A 27846-nucleotide genomic window follows, 5' to 3' on the forward strand; every position below is an offset into this window, starting at 1 on the left:
TATAAAAAAAGAAAAAAAAGAGCGTATCAATGTTTACTGTGGGGTTGTCATTGTTCTTATGATCCTACAAAAGTAGAAGTTTATAATTGCTTTATAATCTCAATCTCTGTATAATCGCACTAATTAGAAGAATTCACAAGCCTTTTCTTTCTATGAAATATAAGGATTATTAACTAGGGATCTTACTCAAACTAATGGGCCAATACGCAAAATGGCTTACAAAAATCACTTATCTCATAATTATAAGTTTACGATAACTCCACAGTTTTCTTCCCAGATTCCTCAGAGGCTACAGCATTATAGTGACATTCGTATCAAAACCAAATCAAAGAATCATTCTTTTCAAGTAAATCAAAGGGTCGTTAGGAATGCTAGAGGCATATTAGATTTTTTCGGATACCCAACAGATTTAACCTAGTTATCTTCAATTTACCTAACATGAAAAAAGGAGAGGAAATACCACAATTTTATACCGGTTGATCAAACGGTAATTATAAAGGTATCCTTTCAAATTGTTCTACTGATTGAATCCAAAACTACACACCAAGGGGGAACATCTACCAATTACAAAAACATTTGTCCAGAATTGCCGTGGTCCTGGGAGGATTTGCGTATACTTGAACCGCAATAAACTAAAAAGTCAAGCACCTTAGCTGTACAAATCTACAATAAATAAAATGGGAATTCTACAGGACTAAGCTTTACTCGAACTTTATTTGAAGAAGTTGATTTCCACACTCGATCTTGTGACCTGTCACTTCTGGTGAAAAGTAGTCCATAATATCCAAATAAGGGTCAAAAAGAGTAATAAGTGGTTATCACAACATTCGTGAGAGTTTAAAAAGCTTTTAACAGCTAATTTTCTAGTTTCGACCAACACTACTGTTGCGGCTGAGTAGCCCTCCTCAAGCAGGGTGAAATATTTGCCATGGCCAGTGACCCTCCTGCTGCCACATGTTCTATAAATTCTCGCTTGCCATGGCCATGATATCACTCCTATCTCACAGGGCAAACTTGGTTTTGATTTTGATTGTGCGGTCAAGTAAACCTTTGTGTGAGACAATTCCGAGAACCCCCCCACCAACAACCCCCACCCCCCCCACCCCCAAAAAAAAAAAAAAAAAAAACCTTGTATATTGAAATTTTTTTTTTTGAAAAAGTACACCTGATCTGATAAAACGATCTATATTGGCATGCCCTCTCCCACTTCCCATCTCCAAAAATAAAATATAAAGGAACAAAAAAGAAAAAGAGAGGAATCCCAATAAACAATAATTACATCAATATTCTATTACATTTAGTAACCAAATGCGTTGCCCGCAAAATCATCCTCATCGTCACTAGTATAAGATTCTATCAGTTGACTATCATCATCATCCTCATCACCATCGGTCACAATCTCCAGTATTCCTCCTCCGCCATCCATGATGAAATCCCCATCATCTTCGTCATCGTCAAGATCACTTACACTATCATCATCATTGCTCATATCATCAGCATCACTATCACCATCCCATCAAGATCTGGACCCAGTAAGCTGTCCATATCACCATCATCATCGTCGTCATCATCATCCTCATCTTCCTCCGCACTCTCAGCATCATCGGGATCAGAATCATCATCGGTTGACCTTCGGCGACCGATTTCATAAACCCTAGCAGAAGAAATCATCTCTTCTTGGTCATCCATTGTAATCAGCCCTACAAAGGAATCTGTTGGTTCTGTTGCAAAGTCGAGGACACAACGATCCACTGGAATAGTGGCAATGTCGGAGTAGTTGACTGCATCCACTGTGCGGAATGCAGCAAAGAGGGGATGCTTGGATCGACGTGTGTGAACTGCTGACATTGCATCCTCAAGATTTCTCCTAAGGATTGCATAAATTACATCACCGCGTGCATTAAATGTTATCATTGTTTGGTCTAAAGAAGGTACGCTTCGGAGGAGCCTAAACTTCCGGAGATCCCAGACCTCAGAGTTTATAATTACCTGTCAAATGAAAAAAAAAAAAAAATGTATTAAAAAAAATCACAGGAAAGATAATGGAGAGAGAGGGAGACTACAAGCATCTAAACAATAGTTAGAAGGGTTCAATATCAGTTTCGAATTTTGGAAAATTCTTTCTAAAGAAAAAATAAAAAAAATTCAGGTGCATCTCGGAAAAGTTACACCTCCAGACAGCTAATCCCAAAAAAAAAAAAATCAAGATCCTAATAAAAGCCCATTAAACAGTTTATATGTTTAATTAATTGATTTTGATAATTAGTTTAAATGTTTAATTTACGCTCCAGGCTACTACTGATCAGTCTAAAACCTCATCCACCTAGCATTAAAAACCTTAATGAACCCAATCATAAGCCAACTGATGTTATTGGCAGTTAAACTCTATAGACATAAACCCTACAACTGAAAAAGAAAATAAATATAATCAAGTAATTTTGATCATTAAACTTTTTGTAGAAAACATTGTTGTTATTTTCTTGCATTTTGAATGTAGGACAAAGTTGCTAAAAGGGACTGGAGATAAATTTGCTTTAGTGATGAGGATTAGTAATGAGGAGTTCAGCAGGTTAGCACTCATATAATATTCATATAAGAAATACCAGTACGACTACTATAGCAGAGGAAGGGCTCTCCATACCTCATTCCCAGCTGGATGAAAACCACCACCTCCATAATCTGTAAATTGATCAAAGCGATGAACAGGGGCAGGAACCCGTCGATCCCACAGGACCCCATTCCATAGCAGCATGGCATCTGAAGGGCTGAAATGGATGGGCGAATAAATATGCCCCCGACCTGTAGAACTGGCATACGTGTCTGATAGTTTCAATTCCAACTGGAAGGTTTGAATATCATACAGGAAAATTTCCCGTCGTCCAGGTTCTGATGATAGGGCTGCAAAAATGTTTCCAGCATTGCTAAACCTTGCCGCCTTACACCCTTCAAATGGATGCATTGGCCCACCTGAGATTGAAGATGCATCCCACAACCTTACATCTTGGGAGCTTGAAGAAAGCACCAACTGCGTCTCACCAGAAAGATATGACTCAATAAATGTCATAGGAGACTGATGGCTTATGCAGCTCTCCAGCACATTGTTGCTGTTGGAGTCAAAAATTTTGAGCTCTCCAGTGTGGGTGCCAACTGCCAAACGGGATGAGTCTCCAAGAAAATTAATGCACGTCAAAAGGGAAACAACATCATCCCTACAAGTTCTCCATGGTCTAAATCTGCTGTAAACAAACTGACGATCTCTGCGATTTCCATGTACCCCACCATACATACTTCTAAACTCACGTGTGCCAAGTCGGGCTGTTACATTGGATGGGGCTTCAAGGCTTCTTTTTGGTTCAGGACAAACATGTGGATGTAAGAGAGAGAGTGGTGGAAGAGTGGTTATGGGGGCAGGGCATTGGCGATGCTGATGCTTCAGATATTGAACAACAAGAGAGTCTAGAGTTAAACGCTCTGTGCTGATGGTTTGAGGATCATTTAAAAGCCCAGGTTGTGGGAACGGTGTCACCTGACCCATATGAATGTTAGTATATGGGCTGTCATCCACATAATCACCCAAACAACTACTTGGTGTTGATCGCCCGTGCTGATCTCTTGGTGTAGAAAGCCCAATGGTATCAGCTAGTAGATTGCTTTTACGAACAGTATTGGGTGTTGGAAAAACTGGAGACCGAAGTCCTTGCTCACTTGCATGAAATCGCTTTCCAGAGAATGAAAATGACCCAATATCCTTTAGCTCTGATAATTTGCGCTTCATTGGCAATACAATCGGAGTCTTACACTGGGACTCTGCATCAAAATTAGGGTTTGGCAATGACTCTGATGGAGTTTCTGATCTAGCCGGGGTTTCTGATACAATTGCATGTTCAGAAGATTGTTTTGAAGTCATGAAGATTTTCCTGACAGATGCTGAGTGAGATTCATAAGATAGCAACTGATTTTTTGACTGAAAACCAAAACTGGGCGAGAAAGCTAGCGGTTTTTTCTTTGAGGAAAATATAGTTGAGTCATACTTTAAGCTTGTATCCTCATCCCGTGCAGCAGGTTTAGATTTTTCTGTAAAAAATCCACTAGGAGCACGACCAGAGGGCCACTGGAGTTGCACAGAAGGGGCTTCCTGTGAAGAGGGTTGGTGTGTGAGAGATGATGGAGCTGCCAAGGATGGCAAAGGCGTCAACTGAGCCTCTTTTAACAATGCAGCAGCAGTTGAACCCAAACCAGACGCCTGTAGGTGTTCATGGATTAGAAGTAAAAGTTCCCTGGGATTTTCGTAAACATATAACCACAAGAAGAGAGAGCGTCAAAAGGTGAAAAGATGAGGTACAAGTAGAAAGCAATGGATGATGAATGCATAAAAATCACACCAAAAAAGAAATTATAAAGTACCTGGAATGGTAAGTAATAGGAGTAGCAGCAGCTATAGCTGCTCTTTCTATGCGCCTCAAAGTAGGTGTAGCAGCATCAGTGGCTGCTAAAGTACTTGCACGCCCTGAATTTGTCACAATCTGCAAATATGTGGTTCAACATAGTTTCAGTTACATCTGCGATGAAAAGAGAGCAATAGAGAGATAGAGATAATGGAAACCAATTTCAACTCCTGACCTCAAAGCTACCCCTAGTTTTCTATATATATGTATATATAATTTTTTTTTTTTAAAGGCTTACTGCAATCAGCTCAATCGCTGCCTGGGAAAGTTCAGCTTGCCACCTGCCTTGCTCGGTTCCAGTTGTCTGGCTGCCCGAATCTCGAATTAGTTCTGATAGCTTTTTCCCAACCTAGAACACCAAATTGAACTAAGTAACACAAAGTGATGACCTAGGGAGATTTATCCAAACATTTCTCTTAATATATAAGATATTAACACAGCTATGACTTAACATCAGAAAAGCAGTAAACTAGTTTGAGTGCAGTAAAACATAACATCAATACAGTTAAATCTTATTGCGGAACCTTAACTAGGATATGATAATTGTAAGCTGCAGCAGAATTATACTTGAAATGATCTATAATGATTTTTTTTTTTTTTTTTACAGGTAATGTCACCTAAACTATCATGGAAATATCAAATAAACAATCAAATTTTCTTTGCAACCATAAAATACCATGTCAAGTAATGGATTAAAAGGAAAAAAAATTAAATTAAATTTAACTCCTCTGTAAAGAGACGGTGATCTCCACTTGTGTTTATCAGATAACCTTTTCCTGTAGATAACCATAATTGTGTATAAACTTTGCATCTACTTTTCTTTTTAAATCCCCAAAAGGTCACAAGAGGATTGTTTCCTTCCCTTGAAGTCTCTGGTAATTTATCAGATAATACCCTCTCCCTTTTGCAACTGCAAGTAAATATTGAGAAAATATTTGGGGCATCCTGGCCAAATGGGAAGTGCTGGTACTCAGTTCCATAAAAGGAATATATGTAGGCTCTTTTGAGAACAACCAATATGGTAAATTTCGAAAAGTGAAATCCCTGTTTCATTGGGTATAAGGAATGCAAGTCCAGAAATGAACTCATCCATAAAAACAGTGAATATGACTACAAGAAGGTCTGAAAGGTCCATTTTTTTTGACTTCTCCAAACGCAATATTCTGGAATATAGACCTGTACACAACTGGCTACGAGGTATGAACTGAAGCAGACCAGACTGGGCTTAATTGGTTGAGTTGGGTTTTGATACTGGCTGCAGTGCCAAATTTTGTTACAGATAACATCATTTATCATCACCAGGTCTGGCACTAGAGGCATCCACATTTATGGTAAAAAGAAACAAAATATGATATTCAGTCATTTCAAATAAGAATATTACTATTAATTATATGAAAGTCAGTTACCTGAAGCTTTGTCAGTATGTGCGCAATAGCATCATCCCTGGCTAGACCAAGAAGGACTCGGCATACAAGAGCACGAAGACAATCAAGAGCAGCAGGAGGTGAATATATGCGTGGTTGGAGTAGATGGAGAAGAACCTTTATGCCATTGTTGGCACGTACTGCCTCTCTTGCTTGACGATATCCAAGTTCCAATTGTGTAGCAAGGCCAGCACAACCTGCTCCAGCACCTAAAGATATTCTACGATCTCCAACAAGTCCTGAAGTGGCTGGGGCAACAGGAGTTTGTGAAGTGCTACTGACAGACTGTGTACCACCTGCAGCACTGCCTCTATCTACCACACTAGATTCCCCATTCCGGTCCCTTTGATCACTCTGGCTGGAACTGTTAACAGCTCGATCTGAGATATTACGTTCTGTGTTCCTATCTCTAGTCTCAATGGCAGGACCAATTGAGGTTTGGGCAGAAACAGAATGCTGGCCTTGTGCAAGTAGAGGCGGTTTATTGCTGATTGAAGGTGGTGGACAAACAAGATTGACTAATACATTTAGTGCTGGTTGAATGATCTGCAAAGATCCAAGTGAAAAGAAGAAAATGTGATATAGTGGTGAACAAACAGACAAAATGACCAGCTAGTCTGATTCCAGCAACCGTAGATGTTATGGAAGATAATCAATAGATTGCACAATGTCTTACCTCTGGGTCCACATAACTACTAGCACTATTTGCCGCATCCAAAATGACTGCTATACCAATGCGATTATTGCTTAATGTGGCACTTACAATCATCTTGCGGGTATTGGGTACTAATGTAACAATATGCAAAACACCCAATGCATATTGGAGCAAGTCGTGCAAATAACGCTCGACAGGTGGGGCCTAAATACAACCAAAATTGGACATATTAGAGAATGCAAGAAGCAAATACAAGCGAGGAAAGATGAAACCTGAGCATGTCATACCTGACACAATTCCAACAATGTAATATGTCCATTAGAACTTAAGAACTTCTCAACAGCAGGCCAGCGAGTTCTTACAAATGCTGGACCCAGCTTCCGATCCTTCTGTAGCTGCAGAAGGACTGCATCCAAAGCTTCATTACTGATGTCAAGTGGCTTGTAGGCTGCCCTTACACTTGATATATTGCGGGCCGCAATTCGAGTGCTTTTATTTGGACGAATGGATTCCACGAGCAAAAGGAGATGAGCTCTAAAATATTGCCGCAGAGCAACACAAGTGTGGTACGCTATCTGCTTCTCTGATGATGTCAGTACTTCTGCAGATGAACGATCATTTCGAAATGATCCTGAACTGGACAAGCCTAATGCTCCAGTATTTACTCCAGACCTTACTGAGGCAGCATCATTTAACAGGATGAGTAATTTCTGCAAACCATCCTGAGCATCAAAGGCATCAAGTACTGCTCGGAAGACAAATGCAGCAGCAAAAAACAAGGCAGCATTTTTTCTAGCTTGATCCTGGGAGCACTCAAGAAGTTGGATAGCTAACTCAACCACCTGGTGAACAATATCTGAGGGAAGAGCACATACACGTTCCATTATTCCCTGAAAGAATTTATTAGGAATTGAGAACCCAATGAACAGATTATATAAAAATGATATACAGCGAAAAATACTTGCAGAAAAAAAAAAAGTTTCAAACGATCAGACCTAACATTCTGACAAGCCATTACCTGCAGAGAACCAATACTAAATAAGCAGGAAGAAAGGCCAAGGAAGGTTTGAGCAACTCTAGGGACAGCAAGAAGTTTCTGCATGCCACCCCGATCAACAAATAATGCAGCAAATTTCCTGTGAGCTGCTAATGCACAGATTAGCTTCATTATATCAAGCAAGATTGCAATCTTTGATGGCTCCTTGTGTTTGGAACTCCGTTGCAACAGTGCAAGACAGACATCAACCCCCTTTTCGTGCAGTACAGGTCCAAGAACTTCAACATATTCTCCAAGTATCTCAAGACACTGAATACAGTATTTTTCTCTCGACTGTGCCAGAGATTCGGAGTCCGGGATGAAATATTCTTCAACATCCTCACTGGTTTCTGCTTCGGGCCCGCCTTGAATCATTGTGTCATCCTTGACAATAATAGAGCTTCTGTCACCAAACCAAGAAAGTATTATTATAAAAATACTCAAACTAACAAAAAAGATGCATGGGCCACTGGAAATCTACAACAACTTTAAGCAGCACATTGTTTGTACTCCCTCACAAATGAGCCTAGGCTCAAATGGCACTTCCTACCCTCACAAGTGTAGGTAGAGGGTGAGATCATGGGTTCAAAACTCACCGGGTGCTAGTGTAACTTCCCAAATTTTAAATTAAAAAAAAAAAAAAAAAAATACTCCCTCAATTTCTGTACATATTAAATATGAAATTACCTACCTTGAAACTTCAAGTGCATTTCCAGCATCTACAACGGTGGATGCGGCTCTGGAAGCAGCCAAAACAGCAGCTTCTTCATTGTTCGTAGTTTTAAATTCCTAGCATAGAGAGTAGTAAAGCAGTAAGAATTAAATACTCCATGCACCCATAATTTGGTATAAAGTAGGGAAAGCAATGCAGCATACCTCAAAAGCCGCACTTTTGACCACTTCAGCAGCAGCATCACCAGCTGCTTTGATAGCCTCTGCAGGTGCATTGGCTGCTCTCGCTTCAGCTTCGGCAGCTCTAACTGCCTTCTTTACCAGATCAGATATATCTTTAGATCCAATTCTACATTCTTGATAGCAGTCATCATTATCCTCTCTTTCGACAGGCACAGCATCAGATGTGATCCTGCCATAACACTTTCTAGCATCTGGTACTTTTTTTATGTCTAAATGTCTTGAAAAACTCCTCATTGTGCTCCGCCCCTGTCCTAGTCGACTACCAGATCCTGGTGAGGTTAAAAGCTGTTCATTCTCTAGAGCACCTTCATTAACCCTTCCCTTGCTTCTGGATCTCAACCCACGGTTTGTTCTGCGCCTTAAGGAGTCATCCCTTGTATTTTCATCAAAATCCCCAAATTTATTCTTCCCATCACGCAAATCTCGACTATGCCATCTGTCCTCACCATCGGCATCTGCCTCAGGCATATCTAACTCTTCATCCAAGGCATTTGGTTCACCATCATTCACCCAGCATTCTTCTCCACGTCCTTGCCAAACAATGGTTCTATCCTGATCCCTTTCAACACATTGGTCATCTATGGATCTCTCCTCTGCTCCCCTCAGATCATCTAAATAAGTTGTTTCCAGAACCTGCCTTACCCTACCTCGGCCTTCGTCCCTGCCTCTTGTGATAGTAGCGGCAGATGCAGTCTTATTCTCTGTTAAATGATTAGCATCTTTCTGGCTTGTATTTGTCTCCCCAAGGACACGCACACGAAGATAGCGCATAAGCTTGGCAGACAATCCAGATGTCAACACATCTTCTACTACTACCTGATTACCACTGAAATTGACCAAAATATTTATATTAATGTGAAGCAAACTAGTGCAGAAGGATATAACGAGAACTAAAAATATGTGGTAAGCAATCTCCTTCAGCAGAATATAATGAGAACTAAAGTAGTGGAGAAGAATATAATGAGAACTAAAAAATAAGCAGTAAATAATCAACTTCAGCAGCGTACCCTGCCAAAGATACAGCAAGAAGTCCAGTAGAATAGGTTTTCAACATTTCATAATCTGGGCATTTGTGATCAACACTAGGAATTCTGGAAGCATCATCAATCACCCAATTTTTTATGTTCTCCAAAACGGCTTCTTCAAATACATGAGGATACTGCAAAATAGCTCATCCAATTGTTAATACACCATAAACTCACAATAATCACACCAAATAGATCAAAGAAGACAAATTTCTTACAATCCAAGTCAGCGAGCAGCTTAGAAGAAGCCTTGAAGCAGCTGCCTGGATGGAGGGTGGGTATCTTGCTTCTGATAGAAACTTTGAAGATATCAACTCAAAGAAGTCATCGTTTTCCTAAGGACAATAGGGCAAATTTTATGATACACATTGCTAAGTAATCTAAATGAAGTTATTATGGTGCACCACCCATAGAAAGGCTGGGTGGGGTAGTGGGAAGCAAAAACGATAAGGATTGGGAAAAGAAAAGAAAAAATGACAGAGGCCAAAATTAGTTACCCGGACTAAGCTTCCAAGCCGTCCAATGTTATGTGAAGCACGAATATTATTAGGGGAATGACCATTCTCTTCCATGTATCTGCACTAAATGTAGAATGTATAAATAATACATACAAAAAGAAAGTCCAACATTTTTGTTAAAATAAGAAAAGAAACAAGACCAAATAACAATAAGACGATAGAAGAACATGCAAAGAACACCCATTCAACATAAATCATATGCAGACTTCCTGAATGAAATGAATTTTTTGACGTGGAACCTTACTAAGGCAGTAAACCACATATGCAAAACCAGTAGAAACATTGTAGATAACCTAAAAAGGCTTATAAAATTACCATGGAGATGCTTACTTTTTTTTCTTTTTAACATACAGTAGATTAAAAAACTTGTTAACACACACACACACACACACATATATATATTCTCTTTATCACTTTCATATCCTCTTCCATTCCAGCATTCATAGTGGTGCCCAATCAGTTCTCTATATCAGCCATCTTTTTTCCTCTTTTTTTTGTTTTGTTTTTTTGTTTTTGCTACCTCTTTGGTTTTTACCACCCCGGATGATTCAATAATAAAATAAAATACCAAAGTTGCTTGCGTTCTTGTAATCTATAATTATGCAAGAGACGTCCTTAAATACTGAGAAATAAGTCGGTATGTACTATCTTGGCCAAAGAAGGTACCCGTATGACATAACCAAAAGACAAACTGACACAGAAAGGCCATTACCTGATACAGCATTTGTTAACAAACTTGTGGATACAAGCTGCCATATCATAGAACTTTCTTTTTTGAATTTATCACTTACATATTCTCTTTTTGAAGAGCTGAACAATTTTGCTTCTTTTGCAACCTTCTTGTACATGATTGATTGTCTAATTTTCCTTATAAAGTTTCTATTACTTATCCAAAAATTTTATTAAAAAAAAAATTACACAAATTGCACACTATGAAAATAAATAGTGTAATCCAAAGGAACTCACTTTAACTTGCAAAATCATAAATAAAAATCATCAATTTAATTCACATCACATCACTCAACTCAACTCAACTAAGCTCACAAAAAACCTAAAGAGAAGTATCAAAACCAAATTAAGAACAAAATGAAATAATTAAAATAATATGAAATATACACAGGCATAGAAAAACTTCAAGCATATACGTACATACATTCATTGCTTCAAAGAATTTCAAATTTTGCCAAAAAAAATAAAGAAAAAACCCCCGGCATTAATCCAATCCCTTCTTTTACAGCATACAAATTCCAAAATTACAGTTTGACAGAGAGAGAGAGAGAGAAAGCGTACCGCGATTCTTGAGTTTCGAGGAGGGAGGCTAGGGCATGGAGAGCGGAGGAGCTAGGGTTTTCAGGCGAGGAAGTGATCTTCTCCATGAGCTTCTGAGCCTTGGCGATCAACTCGTCGTCTTCATTTCTCGGTTCCTCTTCTTCTTCTTCCTCGTCGTCTTCTTCCTCTTCTGCTTGAGACTGAGGCTGAGATTCCGATACAGGTGGTGGTTGAGAAGGCTGAGCTTCTTCGTCTTCGCCTTGGTTCTCTTGGTCATTCATGGCTGCCTCCATATATATTATAAATAAATATTATTTGAAAATTATATGATTGTGTTTTACAATTAAGAAGAAAAATAGAAATAAGAATGAATGAATTTTTGGGGGCTTATTGCTATAGTTTTATTTTGTATGCGTGTGTTTGTTAGTGTTTTTTTATTTTTTGGAGTTGGGGAGTTGCAGAGAGAGAGCTTGAAAAAAAATAGTGAGAGAGAGAGAGAGAGAGAACGCGTCCCTGAGTGGGTTTCGTTTTTTATAGTGGAAGGAGATCCTAGAGAGAGAAAGGCAGAGGGGTCTGGAGAAAACGAGTCGGAATGTTCCAGAGCGACCCGACCCGATTCATCTTTGTAGCCCTAGCTTCTTTTTCTTTTTCTTTTTTAATAAATAAAACAAATAAGTTTGAGCCTTTGGGGTTCAATAAAGTCTCCGTTTGGTTTTTTTTTTTTTTTTTTTCCAAACTTTTTTTCTTACTTGTTTATATATAAGTTTTTTTTGCTGAATTATATAATTTTTTTTTTTTTTTTTTTCCAAACTTTTTTTCTTACTTGTTTATATATAAGTTTTTTTTGCTGAATTATATATAATTTAAACCTTTATTTTTTTTTTCTTTTCTGTATACAATATTTATATTTCTACCGAACTTATTTTTTATAAAGTAAAATAAGCTAATAGAGTAAGAGAGAGATTTATTGATTCAAAAGATTTGTAATGGACCTAATGGTTACTACATATCAAGCTATAATATTATGGATGGGCAATAAAAAAAAAAAAGCTATAGAGTTTTTTTTTTATATGAGCGGGTCTTGAACCTAGATCTTTACTTTAACAACAATATATTAAATCTATTGAGCTAAGTAATATAATTTGTATGTTTGATTATTGTTTTTTTGTTGTTTATTTATGATGACTTGAGAGCATCTATCTTATGAAGAGTTTTTAATTTTTATTCGGATTAATGTATGATAAATTTAAAGCACTAACTCATACCCATATTCCAATCACCAAGAAGCTGCTGGTTTCTTACAAGTATTTTATTTCTCAGTCCAATTTATATATTTTGGTTTAGATTTATGTCATCAAGGCATGTATTGGATCATATTTTATAGTACATAACTTAGCTTTATTAATTTATATTTTTTATAATTCAATATTATTATTATTATTTTATAAAATTTCAAGCTATGATGTTTGCTTATGATGATTGCGCTTTTTATTATCAAACCAAATCACCAATTGGTTTTTAGTATATGCGAGAATTAAATCTCGTATCTCTTATTCAGCTACTACAGAGTTTATTAGTTGAAATAACTGGACCCACATAATTCGATATTATTTAATATGAGGATTTGAATCCTATTTCTCCTTATAAAGGAGATCAATTGATATCACTAAGTTACGCAACTCTTGATATTTTGAGTCTTATTTCTCATTGTAAAGAAGATCAATCGATGTCACTGAACTACATGACTCTTAATACATAACTTATAATTAAGTAAAATAAACATACCGTCATTTTTTGATGTATTATTAAAATGATATACTTATTTATTTATCACTCATTCATTCACCTGTGATTTTTTTTAATGAATCATTCACCAGTGAACTTAACACATTAGAAAAAAAAACATATTATTTTTCATTCAATTCCTTTCATCATGTGTCTATTCCAATTTTTTTCCTTATTAAAAAAATATATATTGAGATCCTTTGCATTAGTATTTTTAGCCAAATTTGATCAAAAAATATTACTTTTTCAATTTGTGCTAATATATTATTCACTAACTATTATATTATACTCAATAATCTATCACGTTTCATTTAAATATTAATTTTTCTATCTCCAAATATCAATTTGCTTTCAACCCATCATTTCCTAATTCAACATTGACTGCATCGACAACATGCCACTGGATTGTTAGCCAGTCAGTGTCCTCCATTTCTGTCAATTTGTCTGGATGAGAGAGAGAGAATAAAGAGTATTTTGTATTTGGTGCGTTAATGACCAATACCTCAATAAGTGTATTGAGGTTTTGTTCATAATAAATTTTGTTGACAAGTTGTTTATGGCTGATGAGAGTACTTTGAGATGCTCTTACAAAAGATAAAAACAAACTTAACATAAAATGACAATACATAAAAACCTCTATGTCAATCATAATTTGTCTATACCCAAAAAAAAAAAAAAAAAAACTAAACTAAACCATACATTTGTTCTTTAAAGTTTTAGGTTGTTTTTGTAGGAGCATCGGGCCGGGGCCCGCCCCATTATCCTTCATATGGTTAAGAGGTTAGGGCCCAGTATCAAGTTGGGGCTCGGCCATTAGCCTTCGTATAGTTATGAGGTCGGAATCCAATATCAAGTTGGGACCAACCCATTAGACCTTGATGGTCCGAAGGCCAAATCCAGCCTGAACGGATGAGAATGATAGTGCCTTGGGAGAAATCACCTATCGAGCACCATTTGGCATCAGGTGCAAGTTTCAAGAAAATCCTCAAAAAGTCCCACCTGATTAGGAATCTTGAATAAAAGTGGGGTCCATGTGACAAAGTGGATGAAACATCATCATTGGGATCACACTAGGAGGGCGTTATAAAAGGGAAAGTGGGCTAGATAACAGGAGGCTGGCATTTTTGGAGGGGAGATACACGAGATAGGCATGGTTGTTGCCCTTCCCCATCCCCACCCTACCCCAGGGTGAGGGGCAAACTACCTTACCCCATCCCCGCCTCTTGGGGCCCCGCCCCTAATACAATTATATATATATATATATAATTTTTGCTACAATAATATAAATCACAACAAAACAAAATGTTTTAAAATCCAAGCATTTAAATAAACCAAGTATTTAAATAGTCTAATACGTAACAACATAATTCAAAACTGCCTAATAGCAAGTGTGGGGCCAAACATATAATGAATCACATCTAGCTTCAAACGACCTAATACATAATGAAATCCAAGTCTGCTCAAACCTACTGACTATTGGAAACATGAAACAATGTGAAATTTTTTTTTTTGAAACAATTGGAATATGATAAGAAACAAACCTATTGCCTACTGGAAGCACTACGTGACCAGCCTTTTTTCCTTCCAATTGTGCTTCTTTAATAGCTATAAACAAATATACCAATTTTAGATAGAAAAAAAGAACCAAAATTTAAATTGAAAAAATTTGATTTAAGAAACACTAAAACAAAAGGAAGACAGTGAATGAGATGAACCTAAAAAGCAACATCTTGGACTTGGAGTGGAGTCTGGCTTGAAACTTGAAAAACACGTATAGACTATAGAGAAGAGGGATGGGTCAGAGGGCGCCAATAGCAGTAGGGATTTAAAATAAAAAATATTTTATCTCATGTTTTGTACTCTTGTGTTTCACTTTAAATATTAGTGATTTAGGGTTTACTAAATTTACAATTATAGTTTGCAGGGCGGGGTGGGGCGGGGGGGATAAAAATACTAAACTCATCCCCGCCCCACCACCATTGCGGGGTGGGGAAAACCTGCACTTGGCAGGGTGGGGTGGGGTGGGGCGGGGCAGGTCAAAGCAAAGCGGGGCAAAATTGTCATCCCCAACACGAGAGAAGAGTGAAGAACGACCAAAGAGGGAGATAAGTTTTTAGCTTAATAACTTGGGGCTTCTCAAGAAACAGACACACAAGGGTAAAGAAGATAGAGTGGGCTGAAGAACCTTTCCTTGGGCTGTTGGGTTTACTCTAAGAGGTTTTCCCATTGTAAGAAATTTCATATCTAGGAGGGCGTTATAAAAGGGAAAATGGGCTAGATAACAGGAGGTTGGCATTTTTGGAAGGGAGATACACGAGAGAAGAGTGAAGAACGACAAAAGAGGGAGAAAAGGTTTTAGCTCAATATAACTTGGGGCTTCTCGTAGTGGCGGCTCCAACAATTTTTCTTAGGGTATTCCTTAAGAAGCATAAATTACACAATCTAATAAAAAGAGAAATTTATATATTGACAACAATAACAATAAAAAAAACATGCAAATATATAAAGTTTACAATTGCCTTCTACAAATTTTCATATTTTGAAATCGTTGCATGATAGTCTCATTATCAGTGTTACAAGCTACATCTCTTTCAATATACACAATCAAGTAATCATTCATCCACTAATCTCTCATTCGATTGTGTAGTTCATTCTTTATATATTTCATTGCTGAAAACTTATTTCTACTGTTGCAATAGTGACAGAAAGGGTCAAAACTAACTTCAAAAGAAAATATACTAATGGATAAGTCTCATGCTTCCCTATGTTCACTAACTTTTCAGTAAGTTCACTAAATCCTTGAAGCTCTAAAAACAAGTCATTGTTGGGTATATCAAAAATGTAATTCTGAAGTTGAGAGTTAGGTGCCAAGATATCTGTTCCAAGAAAATCAAATGGATAGAACATTGCTAGACATATCAATTTTTCCTTATCAAAAGTCACAAATGACTCAATTGGATTCAAGCAAGCCATACAAAGTAGCAAATCAGTATTCGCCTCTAAAAAACGGTTGTTAAACTCTTGAAGTTGCATATCTATGACTATATAAAATAGCTCAACACAATAATGATGTAAATTTGTATTTTATTGGGTGTTGCGTTTCGGCCTCCCACTAATTACAAATATTCCATCCATTTTCAAAATAGGAATATCATGTGTAGTACAAAATGAAAACACTTCAGTTAATAAAGATATCCATTTATCATCTATCATCACTTGCAATCGTTACTTACACACTTTAACAAGATCCATAGCATTTACTATATCTTGATTTTTTTTTTTTTTTTTGCAATGCTATTGACAACTCATTTGTAATCCCTAAAATGTTTTTCATCAAGTATAGAGCAAAGACAAATTCAAAAGATAGAATTAACCTCATAATAGATCAAGCTTCAACTTTTTGGTCGAAGAGGCCATCTTCTTTAATAATCTCAAGAACATCAACAACAGCAGAGAACATCAAAATCAAGTTGAAAATAGTCTCATAATATGATCTCTAACGTGTATCATCAGGACGTTTAAGATTTGTCTCTTGATTCAAACCTTGCCCACTTCTATGTACACCATTATCTAAATCTTTTTTAATTTTGACAAATTGTGCATCTCGAAGAGCATCTCGTCTCTTACAAGAGCCTCCAACAACAGTTACTAAATTACTAATCACATAAAAAAAAATATATCAGTAATGTTAATGTGATTTTTAGCAACGGCAACAAGTGTCAATTGAAGTTTACAATAGACATAAAATACTGACTTATTCTCTTTCAAAATTAAATTTTTGAGACCATTGATACCACCTTACATATTACTAGCCCCGTCATAACCTTGCCCACGTAAACATTCAATAGCATATTTGAGTGACAAAGCGGTGGTACTTGCTACATGTATAATACTAAGGAACCGCTCTATAATAATTCATTTTTTGTTCACATAATGAAGAACGAGGGCCATTTGCTATTTCACTGAGATATCATGTGACTCATCAACTAATATTGAAAAGAACCCATTGTCAAGATCCTTGATGATGGCTTTGGATGTTTCACGTGCAATTGAATTCACAATGCCTTTTTAAATATCATGGTGGCTAAGCTTGCAATTTTTTGGAACTTTTTGCAACACTTCATTGATAGATTCATTGTGATCTCCCAAAAATTATAGAAGCTCAAGGAAATTTCCTTTATCACTTGAACCTTGAGATTCATCATGACCACGAAAAAATAATCCCCGACATAAAAGGAATCTTATACAGTCAACTATTGCATTTAATTGAACCTGATATTCAATTTTATCTTGATTTGATTACTTATCCAAAACACTTTGAATGTGTTGCTTTTCCTTCATTAGATCTTCACTCTTCTTGACAATTTAGTTATGAGCACTATTAACTCCTCCAACATGGGAATTTAACTTCTCTTTATGATTCAAAAGTTTGAATCCCTTTGTTATGAAAGTCTCACCTCCTCCTTACTTACCAATATCTTGCCCAAATAGGTAGCAATATAAACAAAATACTGCATTATTGTCTATACTATATTCTAACTACTTTCTATTTACATACCATTCGAATCTAAATCAACGGGGCTTTCCAGAAAAATATGATAGAAGGTAATCATCAGGTTTTGGAAAATAGGTTGACAAGGGCCTTTTTGTAAATAATATATTCTCATTTCATCATGATTATTAGGATGATAAGATGATATCCTTTCTCGTAACCCAGGATCTAAATGAAGATTTTCTAAGTTAAAGTCAACACGAATACGCTTAGAAGATGAATCTTGCACAGAAGATGAATACTGGGTATGTGGTTTTCTTATCAAATGTTTGTCTATAATTATAGCAAAATAATAAACAATAAACTAAAAGTTCATTTGAAATATTAATAAAATTATTAATTATTATTATTTAGTTGTTTCATTAATTTGTTTGATTTTTATAAACTATAATTTGTTATATTGTTGTTTCATTAATTATAAAATTATTAATTGTTATTTAGCCTAACATAGTAACATAATTTAATTTGTTTGTCTTTTATAATGTATTTGTTAATTAAATTATTAATTATTGTTTATTAGTTGCTTTCCTCAATTAATTATTGGTTAATTAAATGATTGTTTATTAGTTGCACTACTGCACTAGCACACAGCCACATACCCCATGTGCATTTACCCCGGCCCCATGCCCCCATCCACCCCCCAATTCAATAGACAAGCCCCAATGCCCTATGGCCCCTAATCACAAGACTAGAGCCAATTAATTGTATCTCACGATTCTCACCAAAAGACACCAACACCAACACCAAAAGACAATTAATTGTATCTCACCAACACCAACAGATAAAGCCAAAAACAAGGGCAAATATTAATAAAGTTATAAATAGAGCTAAGCAAAAGCAACGGACAATCAAAAGAGAGAGAGAGAGAGAGAGAGAGAGAGAGAGAGAGAGAGAGAGAGAGAGAGAGAGAGAGAGAGAGAGAGAGAAAGAGAGACTTATTTCATAATTTCATTTCACTTTCATTCTTCAAATAAATAGAGAAAGATTGAGACAGAGATGAAATAACTTGAGGTTGAGGGAGCACTAGAGTAGGGAGGCCTGAGGTTGAGGGGTGGCGCTCGGGCACTAGGCAACACGTCGAGGCGAGGAAGACCGATCCCCGATCCAATGTGTTCTGCCATTTTGGAGCTCAAGTTTGAGGCCCGATCTAGCGATCTCCTTCTCCAATCCATTGGTTCTGCAGATTGTCCTTCTGGAGCTTTCAGTATATTGGGTTAGGTTTTTTTCTTTAGGTTAGGTTTCTTTCTTTCTTTCAACATCTATTAGTGTTTGGTTGCGCCGTCCATTGGTTTTTTATTTCAGTATATTGGTGTTTTGTTTGTTTTGCTGGAAAACCTTCTGTAAATATAGTTTTTCACATTTTGCAGTATTTGGTAAAACAAAAAAACTGGTCATTGGAAAACTATCTTTGGTCAACGGAAAATCCTAATAAAAATAAGGCTTATTTTCTATAGGTTGTTTTCCAAAAAAGTTGTTTGGAAAACAATCTCTCTCTCACATGTTGCATCTCCTATGAATATTATTTTCATCTATAGCCATGGGAAACATAATTTTTTGGTGCATTCCCTCTCTCATGGTAAGATTCTCACTTTTAATTTCTCTCTTCCCTTTACTTTTTCTCTCCTAGCACCTTCACTGTCGCTAACTCTGGTCTCTTCTCTTCCCATAGATCTCTCTCTCTTCTCTCTTTTCTTCATGTTTCTCTTCCCATCTGTAACACAATTCTTTGATTAGATTTTTTTTTCCTTCATTGATTAGTCAATAGCTCTGACTTGTAAAGGAGAACAAATTTGCAGTGGTAATTATTTCATTCCTCTCCACCAAAATCTCAATTCTTTGCTTTGAATTTCAAGCTTGATTTTCTCTTCTCTCTAAGAAATTTTCGATTTGATGGATTTCAAGCAGAAGTTACTTCTTTTTCGTACATAAAGTGCAAAAAAATGAAAAATAAAAGAGAAGAAGAAGAAGAAATAATTAATGAAGTAAAAGATGAAATTTTTAAACATAGTACCTATATTGGTCTAAATTACTTTTACATGAGACAATCTTTACCTTGGACTAATAATATTGTTATATAATAAATGATAATTGTTTAGGAGAATTGTATTTGTTGGCAGATACCTTATGCAGTGATGATATATTATGCAGTACATTATGTAAATACATAATCTAGAGTGTTGGAGCATTTTAATATTAAATAATTAAAATGAATAAATGTTATAACATAAATGTAAAGATGTGGGAGTGAATATGGAAGATGGGGAGTTAGTGAAAATGTTTAATCCCACATTGAAAATGAGAGAGACTGTTTTGTTTTGTTTTTTTTTTTAATTGTGGTGATTAATAGGCTAACATGAATTGTCTCAGATATTGGTGCAGATACATGCGCAAGGGGGAGGTGAAGGGTGGAGGTATCAAAAATGAAAATGAATCAGTCTCTTGGATCCTCTTACTTGACAGCCCATTCAGAGTAATTATCATATCTGTTAGTGAGTAAATGACCCGAGTTAATACTTCATTTTTATTATGAAAAATAAAGAGTCATTAACCTACTTAATGGACTATCCGTTTGGGTCTTTTCAATCTTCAAAAACTCCTTATCTCACCATTAATTGTGTAACTTCAGCCTATCAGATTAATATTCAACAATTAATCTTGTAACACCCATTACATCAGAATAATGGACCTAATTAAGCATAATAAATTGGGTAGTAATTTCGTGACACATAGCCTCGTCGTTTCTTCTTTCATCATGATTGTCCACCCTGTAACTTGTGAGTCTGACTTCGGCTGGAATGATTACTTCGTTCCCGTGTGTTAGCCGAAATGGTGTTTCTTCTGTGGGTGTTCTCACCGTTGTCCTATACACCCATAGGATACTTTGCAACTCTTCAGGCCATATGCCCTTTGCCCCCTCGAGCCGAATTTTGATGATTTTAAGTAAAGATCAGTTCGTGACTTCAACTTGTCTGTTAGCTTAAGGGTGGGCGGGGGAGGAGTAATGATTTTTTATCCCTAGTTGAGAGCAAAAATCCCAGAAAGAGTCGTTATCAAATTATTTCCCGTTGTCCGAGACTAAGACTCTTAGGATCCCAAACCTATATATGATGGACCTCCAGACGAAACTTCTCACGTTCTTCTCCGTAATGGTGGCTAAGGTTTCAGCTTCCACTCATTTTGTGAAGTAGTCTATGCCTACTATCAGGAACTTCAGCTGTCGCGCTGTTATTGGAAATGGCCCTATAATATTTAATCCCCACTGAGCGAATGGCCATAGGGTTGTCAATTGGGTTAATTCTTCGAAGGGCTGTCTGATGACATTGCCAAACTTTTGACATTTGTCGTAGGCTTTGACATAAGCCTGAGCATCCTTCTGCATGGTGGGCAAGTAGAACCCCACTCAGATGAGTTTGTGCACCAAGACCGCGGCCCTAAATGGTTTCTGCAGATCCCTTCGTGTACTTCTCTTATAATGTATTTTGTTTCTTCAGGATCTAAACACCTTAGGTATGGGTGGGAGAAGCCTCTCTTATACAAGACGTCGCTTATTAAGACGAATCTCACTGCTTGGACCTTTAGCTTTCTTGCGGCCTCCCTTCCATCTGGTAAGACGCCATTTTTCAAGCAAGAGACTAACGGTGTGGTCCAATTGCTTTCGGAACCTATTTCCTGCACATCGACGAAATCTATTAATGAAGAAAGTTGAACAAAAGAGAGTACATCGTCGGAATCTATTCATACTCCACTTCATTCTTGGTATCAGGAAATCGAGGCGGACCATACATTTGATCTAGTCTCCTTCAAAAGAGAGAAGAACGACACCTACATCCCTGGCCTACTTGTTTGACGACCTGTCTGTATGTATTCTCCACTGCGGACATTCGTTTGCCCCCTTGTCTTCCCCGTTCGTGAATTTTGCTATAAATTCGGCGACTACCTGCCTTTTGATAATGATGCGCGAGTGGTACTAAATGTCAAACTCACTTAACTCTATCGCCCATAGCGCCAATCGACTAGCAGCTTCGGGGTTGTTCATCACTCGTCATAAGGGTTTGTCAGTTAGGATGATTACCCTTTGGGCTTGAAAGTATGGCTTGAAAGTATGGCTTAAGTTTGCAGGCCGCTGTAACCAAAGCGAAGGCGAGCTTCTCCATAGGTGGATACCTTCCCTCTGCACCACGAAATGCCCGGCTGGCGTAGTATACGGGCTTTTGAACTTTTCCTTCTTCTCTGATCAAGGCCGCGCTGCCGGGGAGACAGCTAAATATAGGAGGAGTTCTTCCCTCGGTTACAAAGGACTTAACAGCGGTGGGGAAAAAAGGTAGGCCTTTAGCTCCTCGAATGCTTGCTGACAATTAGCGGTCCATTCGAAAGATTTCTTCAGCGTGTGAAAGAAGGGCAAACATTTGTTCGTCACCCTTGATACGAACCTGTTGAGGGCGACTACTTTACTATTTAAACTCTATACTTCTTTCACGTTCTTTTTTTTGGGGGGGGGGGGCATCTCTACTATGGCTCTAATCTTGTATGGGTTGGCCTCGATACCTCTTTGAGACATCATAAAGCCCAAGAATTTTTCTGCCGCTATTCCGAATGCACACTTACTTGGATTAAGCTTCATGTTGTAGGAGCGAAGGGTGCCGAATGTCTCATCAAGATCCTTCAAATGGTCTTCCTCTTTTCGGCTTTTTACTAACATATTGTTTATGTAGACCTGAACATTTCTTCCGATTTGGTTCGCAAACATCTTGTTCATGAGCCTTTGATACGTTGCACTCGCATTCTTAAGGCAGAATGGCATCACTTTGGAACAAAAAAGACCTTGGTTAGTAACAAATAAAGTTTTCTCTTGATCAACTTCATCCATCCGGATCTGATTATACCATGAAAAAGCGTCCATGAAGCTCAGTAGCTGGTGCTGAGCCGTAGAATCTACTAATACGTCGACTCGAGGGAGAGAGTAGCTATCCTTGGGGCATGCTTTGTTCAAATCTATAAAGTCTACACACATTTTTCATTTTCCATTGGCTTTCTTGACCATCACTACGTTTGCTAGCTAATTGGGATAGTATACTTCCTTGATGAAGCCCGCCTCTTGTAACTTGCTAACTTCTTTTGCTATTGCTCAATCTCATTCTTGGGCGAACACTCGCTTCTTCTGTTGGATGGGTGGAAAAGAAGGCGACACATTTAGCCTGCCTGTGTACCATGACCGACGGGTCGATTCCCGGCATGTCTTCATGACTCCAGGCAAGCACATCCTAATTCTCCTTGAGAAAAGCTACGAGCGCTAGGCGAACCGTTAGGTTGGCGAAAGTGCCGATCCTTGTGGTTATATCTGATCTGGAGCTATCAAGGGGTATCTCTTCGAGTCTCTCTATAGGTTTTGCTCCCGTTCGCTATTCCTCAATGCTCATGGTCTATAGATGGTCATCCATTTCCAACATTGCAATATAGCATTCGCGCGCGGCTACCTGATCTCCTCTTAACTCCCCTACTCCGTACTCGGTGGGGAATTTGATCATCATGTGGTAGGTTGATGTTACGGCTTTCCAAGAGTTAAGGGTTGGTCATTTGATGATGGCATTGCGGAGAAGCAATCGACAACAAGGAATATGACATTCCTAGTGATTTGTTGAGGATAATCCCCAATTGTTACAGGCAATGTGACTGCGCCAAGGGGATATACTTTTGTTCCTCCAAACCCAATGAATGGATCATTGGTTGGAACTAGACGTTCTCTGCCGATTTGCATCTGTTGGAATGCCAGGTAGTAGAGAATGTTTGCAAAACTTCCGTTGTCAACCAAAACCCGGTATTTGTTATAGTTTCTAACTCAGATGCTAATGACGAGTGCGTCGTCATGCGGGTGGTGAAGACGTCGAGCATTTTCTTCCGAGAAACCAATAATGGGGTTATTGACTGTTCGCGTAAAATAATTTGCAAGCGCACAGAATCGTAACAAGTAGTAAAGTGTTTTTAGAAAACAAATGTTAAATCCACAAGGATTAACTATGTTATTGAATACCAAAATTCACTAAATAAATTACTATTTGGAAATTTGAAAACAAATGGAATGTTCTACTATCTAAATTAAATTAAACTATTTAATAAAAATAAATCTACGAATAAAAATAATTAACAAAGCATAAAACCCTAACAGTGTAAAAATATGATAAGAATGGATTTAGAGCAGTTGATTTCACCTAACAAATCCCACACAATTTATTCTTCCTAATTATTAAATTCTAATAATCTCCAATTGATGATTAAAAATTTCTTAAGTATTTAATATTTTCTCTCAAATAATATCAAAAATATCTTCAAATAACAATTCCATATCTCTATGTGAATTTAATTAATTGGAGACTCATTATTTACTTTGAATTTTCTGAAAAATCACACTAGTCGAGGCAAAGCGTCTTTACTTTCGCTCAACTAATGGTGTTTAATTCTAAAACTAAAATAACAAATCATCTCTCGGTCTCATTGTAATTCAATTGATCAAACTATAATTTGTAAAAAATAGTAAGCATTAAGAATAAGAATTAAAGACTCAATCATGGAAATATTAAAAATAAAATAACTCAGAAAATAAATTGTGTGTTCATTGCTAGACTACATCAATGCTCTAGAAAATAAAATTTAGTTCATGATAAAATTGAAAAAAAAAACAAAGAAAACTTATGTCTTTCATCCGAATTGGTTGATCAACATGAAGCTTTCGCCTTTGTCCTCAGATACTCCTCTTTTGAAAGACTCCCAAAAGAAAATTCTTCTATGCGGCGCCTCCTTTTCCTCTCAGGTTTCTCTCCTCTTCTTTTTACCCTAAAGAGCTTTTAAATAGGTCAAGGAATCCTATTACAAGTTGAATTCCCATTTGGAGAAAATCCTAGATTTTTAGGCTTCATTTAACCGACGATTTTGGCCCATTTAAATTCAGAATTCGGACTTTTGGTAAACTACAAAGTTGTAGCCCTTTAAGTTAAATTTTCAGCCCAACTTGAATCATCTCGATTGGATATCTGAGCCGAAAGTTATGCTAAAAATACTAATTGATGTGCAGACTGGAATCCTAATCCGAATTGGACTTGGATTTGGTGCAAATTTCCTTTGATTTCTTGCCCCAATTGGACTTGAATTTAATTGGCCTAGCCCCACTTTGCATGTAAAGCCCTTGTTACCTGCAACACAAAGATATTATATACTCAGTAACAAAATAACATAAAAGTAAAGCTAAATATGTAGATATGTGAGTACTTTATTGTATATATTTCATGCACATCATTGACCAGTGGCATCTTTGAAACAACGCCTGCTAGCTGAACGTTCTAAACCATTTTGAGGTAAGTCTTTCAGACCTTTTTGGAAGAGTCGGTGTTTGTCGTGCCTCCCACAATCATCCTTATGTCTCCTAGGGGTAGTTTAGGACGCTCATAGTCTTGTCGGGGGGCTTGTTCTTGAGGAGGTGGATTTGTTCTCTCCCTGCTGACAAACTTCTGTAATTTTTCTTACCTGATAAGGACTTCAATCTGTTGTTTTAAGTCGTAACAGTCAGCCGTGTCATGACCGTGATCACGGTGGAAACAGTAGTATTTGTCTCTAGCCTGTTTGTTGGGATCTCCTTTCAGTTTTTCGGTGAACGTTGTTGGTGGTCGCCATTGAGCGAGTAAGTACCATGCAACTTTTTGTTTGGGAAGCAATAGTATGGCTTACAATTTACAAAATTTCCCACAAATGGCGTCAACTGATGATGCAAAAAAATCACCAATGAGCCGCACAGTACTTGCATGCTTGAAACTACACCTGCACAAAAAAGAGAAAACCTAACAAAGGGCACCGGTGTGGTGCCGGCCAAATAACCTCCAAAGGTTAAATTAGATTTCTTTTCACAACTCTAGAGTGCCAGAGCTGCGGTGAATTATGCGTATCTTAATTTGTGAGGGTATTGGGGCTTTTATAGTCGTAGAGGGTTGACATCTCTTCCTTAGATTAGAAGTCTTTTCCTTATAGGAATCCTTATAAGCGTATATTGCGGAGTCCCTTCCTTGTAGGAGACAAGCACTAAGCGTAGGGTACAAGACATTTCTTTATATACTCATATGTGGTGATTAAGTCAGGATTATGTCAGAACTGTCAGTTTTAGTGGTGTCAGTTTTCCATCCTCCCTTCATCAACCTCGTCAGCTTAAAGTCGTAGACTTCATACTGCCTTGTTGATGGACATAAGCAAAGCTGACGGGTTGGTTTGGAACGTCGTTCTATGCCTTCCCTTTGGTGAGCGTATACTTACAATTTTATCCTTATTAGTATGTAAGCTAACTAAATCCCTATGTGGCTTAAAACAAGCACCTAAGCAGTGGCATGAGAAGTTTGATTCCTGGATGATTGAGAATGGCTATAAATCAAATGAATGTGATAAATGTATTTATTTTAAATTATGGAATAATTTACATGTTATTATTAGCCTCTATGTGGATGATATGTTGATTTTTAGCTCAAATATGCATGTTATAAATGAGACAAAAAATATGCTTAAAAGCCATTTTGATACGAAAGATCTTGGTGAGGATAATTTATATTGGGCATGAAAATTACAAAAACATGTGATGGGATATTTCTTGATCAATCACATTATGTTGAGAAAATATTGAGAAAATATAATTTTCATGATCACAAAAGTGTAGCTACTCATTTTGATTCTAATGTTCATTTATTTCCTGTGAATAATGATGAAGAGATTTTTAATCAAAAGGATTATGCAAATATCATTGGTAGTTTGTGTTATGTTACTGATTATACTAGACCTGACATTGCATATGCAGTAAGAGTGCTAAGCAAATTTACTAGCAAGTCTAGTAAAGATCATTGGCTAGCTATTGAGCGAGTCATGAGATATTTACTTGGTACCAAAAGTTATGGCTTATTTTATAAAAAGTACCATGCTGTGATTAAAGTTTTTAGGGATGTCAATTGGAATACTTTGTCAGGTGATTCTCTCTCTACCATTGGTTATATTTTTACCTTAGGTAGTGGTGTTATTTGTTGGAAATCTAAAAAGCAAACAATAATTGCTAATTCAACAATGGAATCTGAATTAATAGCATTAGCTTCAGCTAGTGAAGAGGCAAATTGGCTTAGAGATTTGTTATATGAAATTCCACTTTGGGAAAAGCCAATTCCACCTATATTAATTCATTGTGATAGCACTGCTACAATTGATAGAGATAAAAACTATTACTATAATGGTAAATCCAGACCTATAAGAAGAAAGTACAATATTGTGCAATCTTATTTGAGTAGTGGTATCATAACTTGGATTATATTAAACCTAATGATAATCTTGCAGATTCATTTACTAAGGCCTTGGCAAAAGATAGAGTTTGGAATATATCGAGGGGGATGGGATTAAAGTCCATAGAATCATGAGCCATATATGAGGATATCCAACCCAAGGATTAGAGATCTTGGAATTGGGTTCAATGGGAAAAACAAATCATACGATGGTCGTAAGAAATGCACAATTTATTTATTTTTTAATTATTTATTTTGTAAATAATTTTTTAATTGTTCATCCCTATGATGTAAGTGCATTTATCCTATAATGTGGAGAGGTTGAGTAAAAAAACTCTTAATGAAATTTGTAGCTTGTATAAGTGGGGTGTCAGAATTACAGGAACACCTTTGACAAAATTTCACCTATGTGAGTGTGAGGGTGGGGCGCTCCTTATGAGATTTGGACTTAATCTCAAATACACTCATGAAACCGGGATCAGCACACGATTGTAAAGTGCTAGCTATAAAAGCTCATGTCAACACCTGGGTTGTTATGTGTAAGCAGTGACGCTTAATTTCTCTAAAGCAATCCTAGTTCAAGTTGAAGACCACTACGACTCTGGAGTTGAGATCGCTATTTTACTAAGTGAAGGTTCAATGCAGAGCACACCTTCATGATGCATAGTGACCCGTCTTTCCCTGGTAATCACTTTTTAACCAAAAATTTTAATATTAAAATGAGTGGAGGATTGTTGGAGCATTTTAATATTAAATAATTAAAATGAATAAATGTTATAATATAAATGTAAAGATGTGAGAGTAAATATGGAAGATGAGAAATTAGTGAAAATGTTTACTCTCACATTGAAAATGAGAGAGACTATTTTGTTCTTTTTAATTGTAGTGATTAATAGGCTAACATGAATTGTCTCAGATTTTGGGTTAGA

At 36.9% G+C, this 27846-nt stretch overlaps 1 protein-coding gene across 1 annotated transcript; it reads right to left on the reverse strand.

Moving 5' to 3' along the window:
• Positions 1-1116: 1116 nt before the first annotated feature.
• On the reverse strand, positions 1117-11803 carry LOC111998459 (DDB1- and CUL4-associated factor homolog 1). Its single transcript, XM_024030556.2, is given in 15 exon segments — positions 1117-1513; positions 1516-1989; positions 2642-4277; positions 4405-4523; positions 4684-4794; positions 5852-6415; positions 6546-6728; positions 6812-7414; positions 7543-7963; positions 8252-8349; positions 8437-9301; positions 9483-9634; positions 9719-9835; positions 9998-10076; positions 11309-11803. Coding segments are annotated over 15 exon segments (5910 nt in total). The 5' UTR covers positions 11581-11803; the 3' UTR covers positions 1117-1297.
• Positions 11804-27846: the final 16043 nt, after the last annotated feature.

This window comes from Quercus suber, unplaced genomic scaffold, assembly GCF_002906115.3.
Source record: "Quercus suber isolate HL8 unplaced genomic scaffold, Cork oak 2.0 scaffold_176, whole genome shotgun sequence".
Classification (NCBI taxonomy): Eukaryota; Viridiplantae; Streptophyta; class Magnoliopsida; order Fagales; family Fagaceae; genus Quercus; species Quercus suber.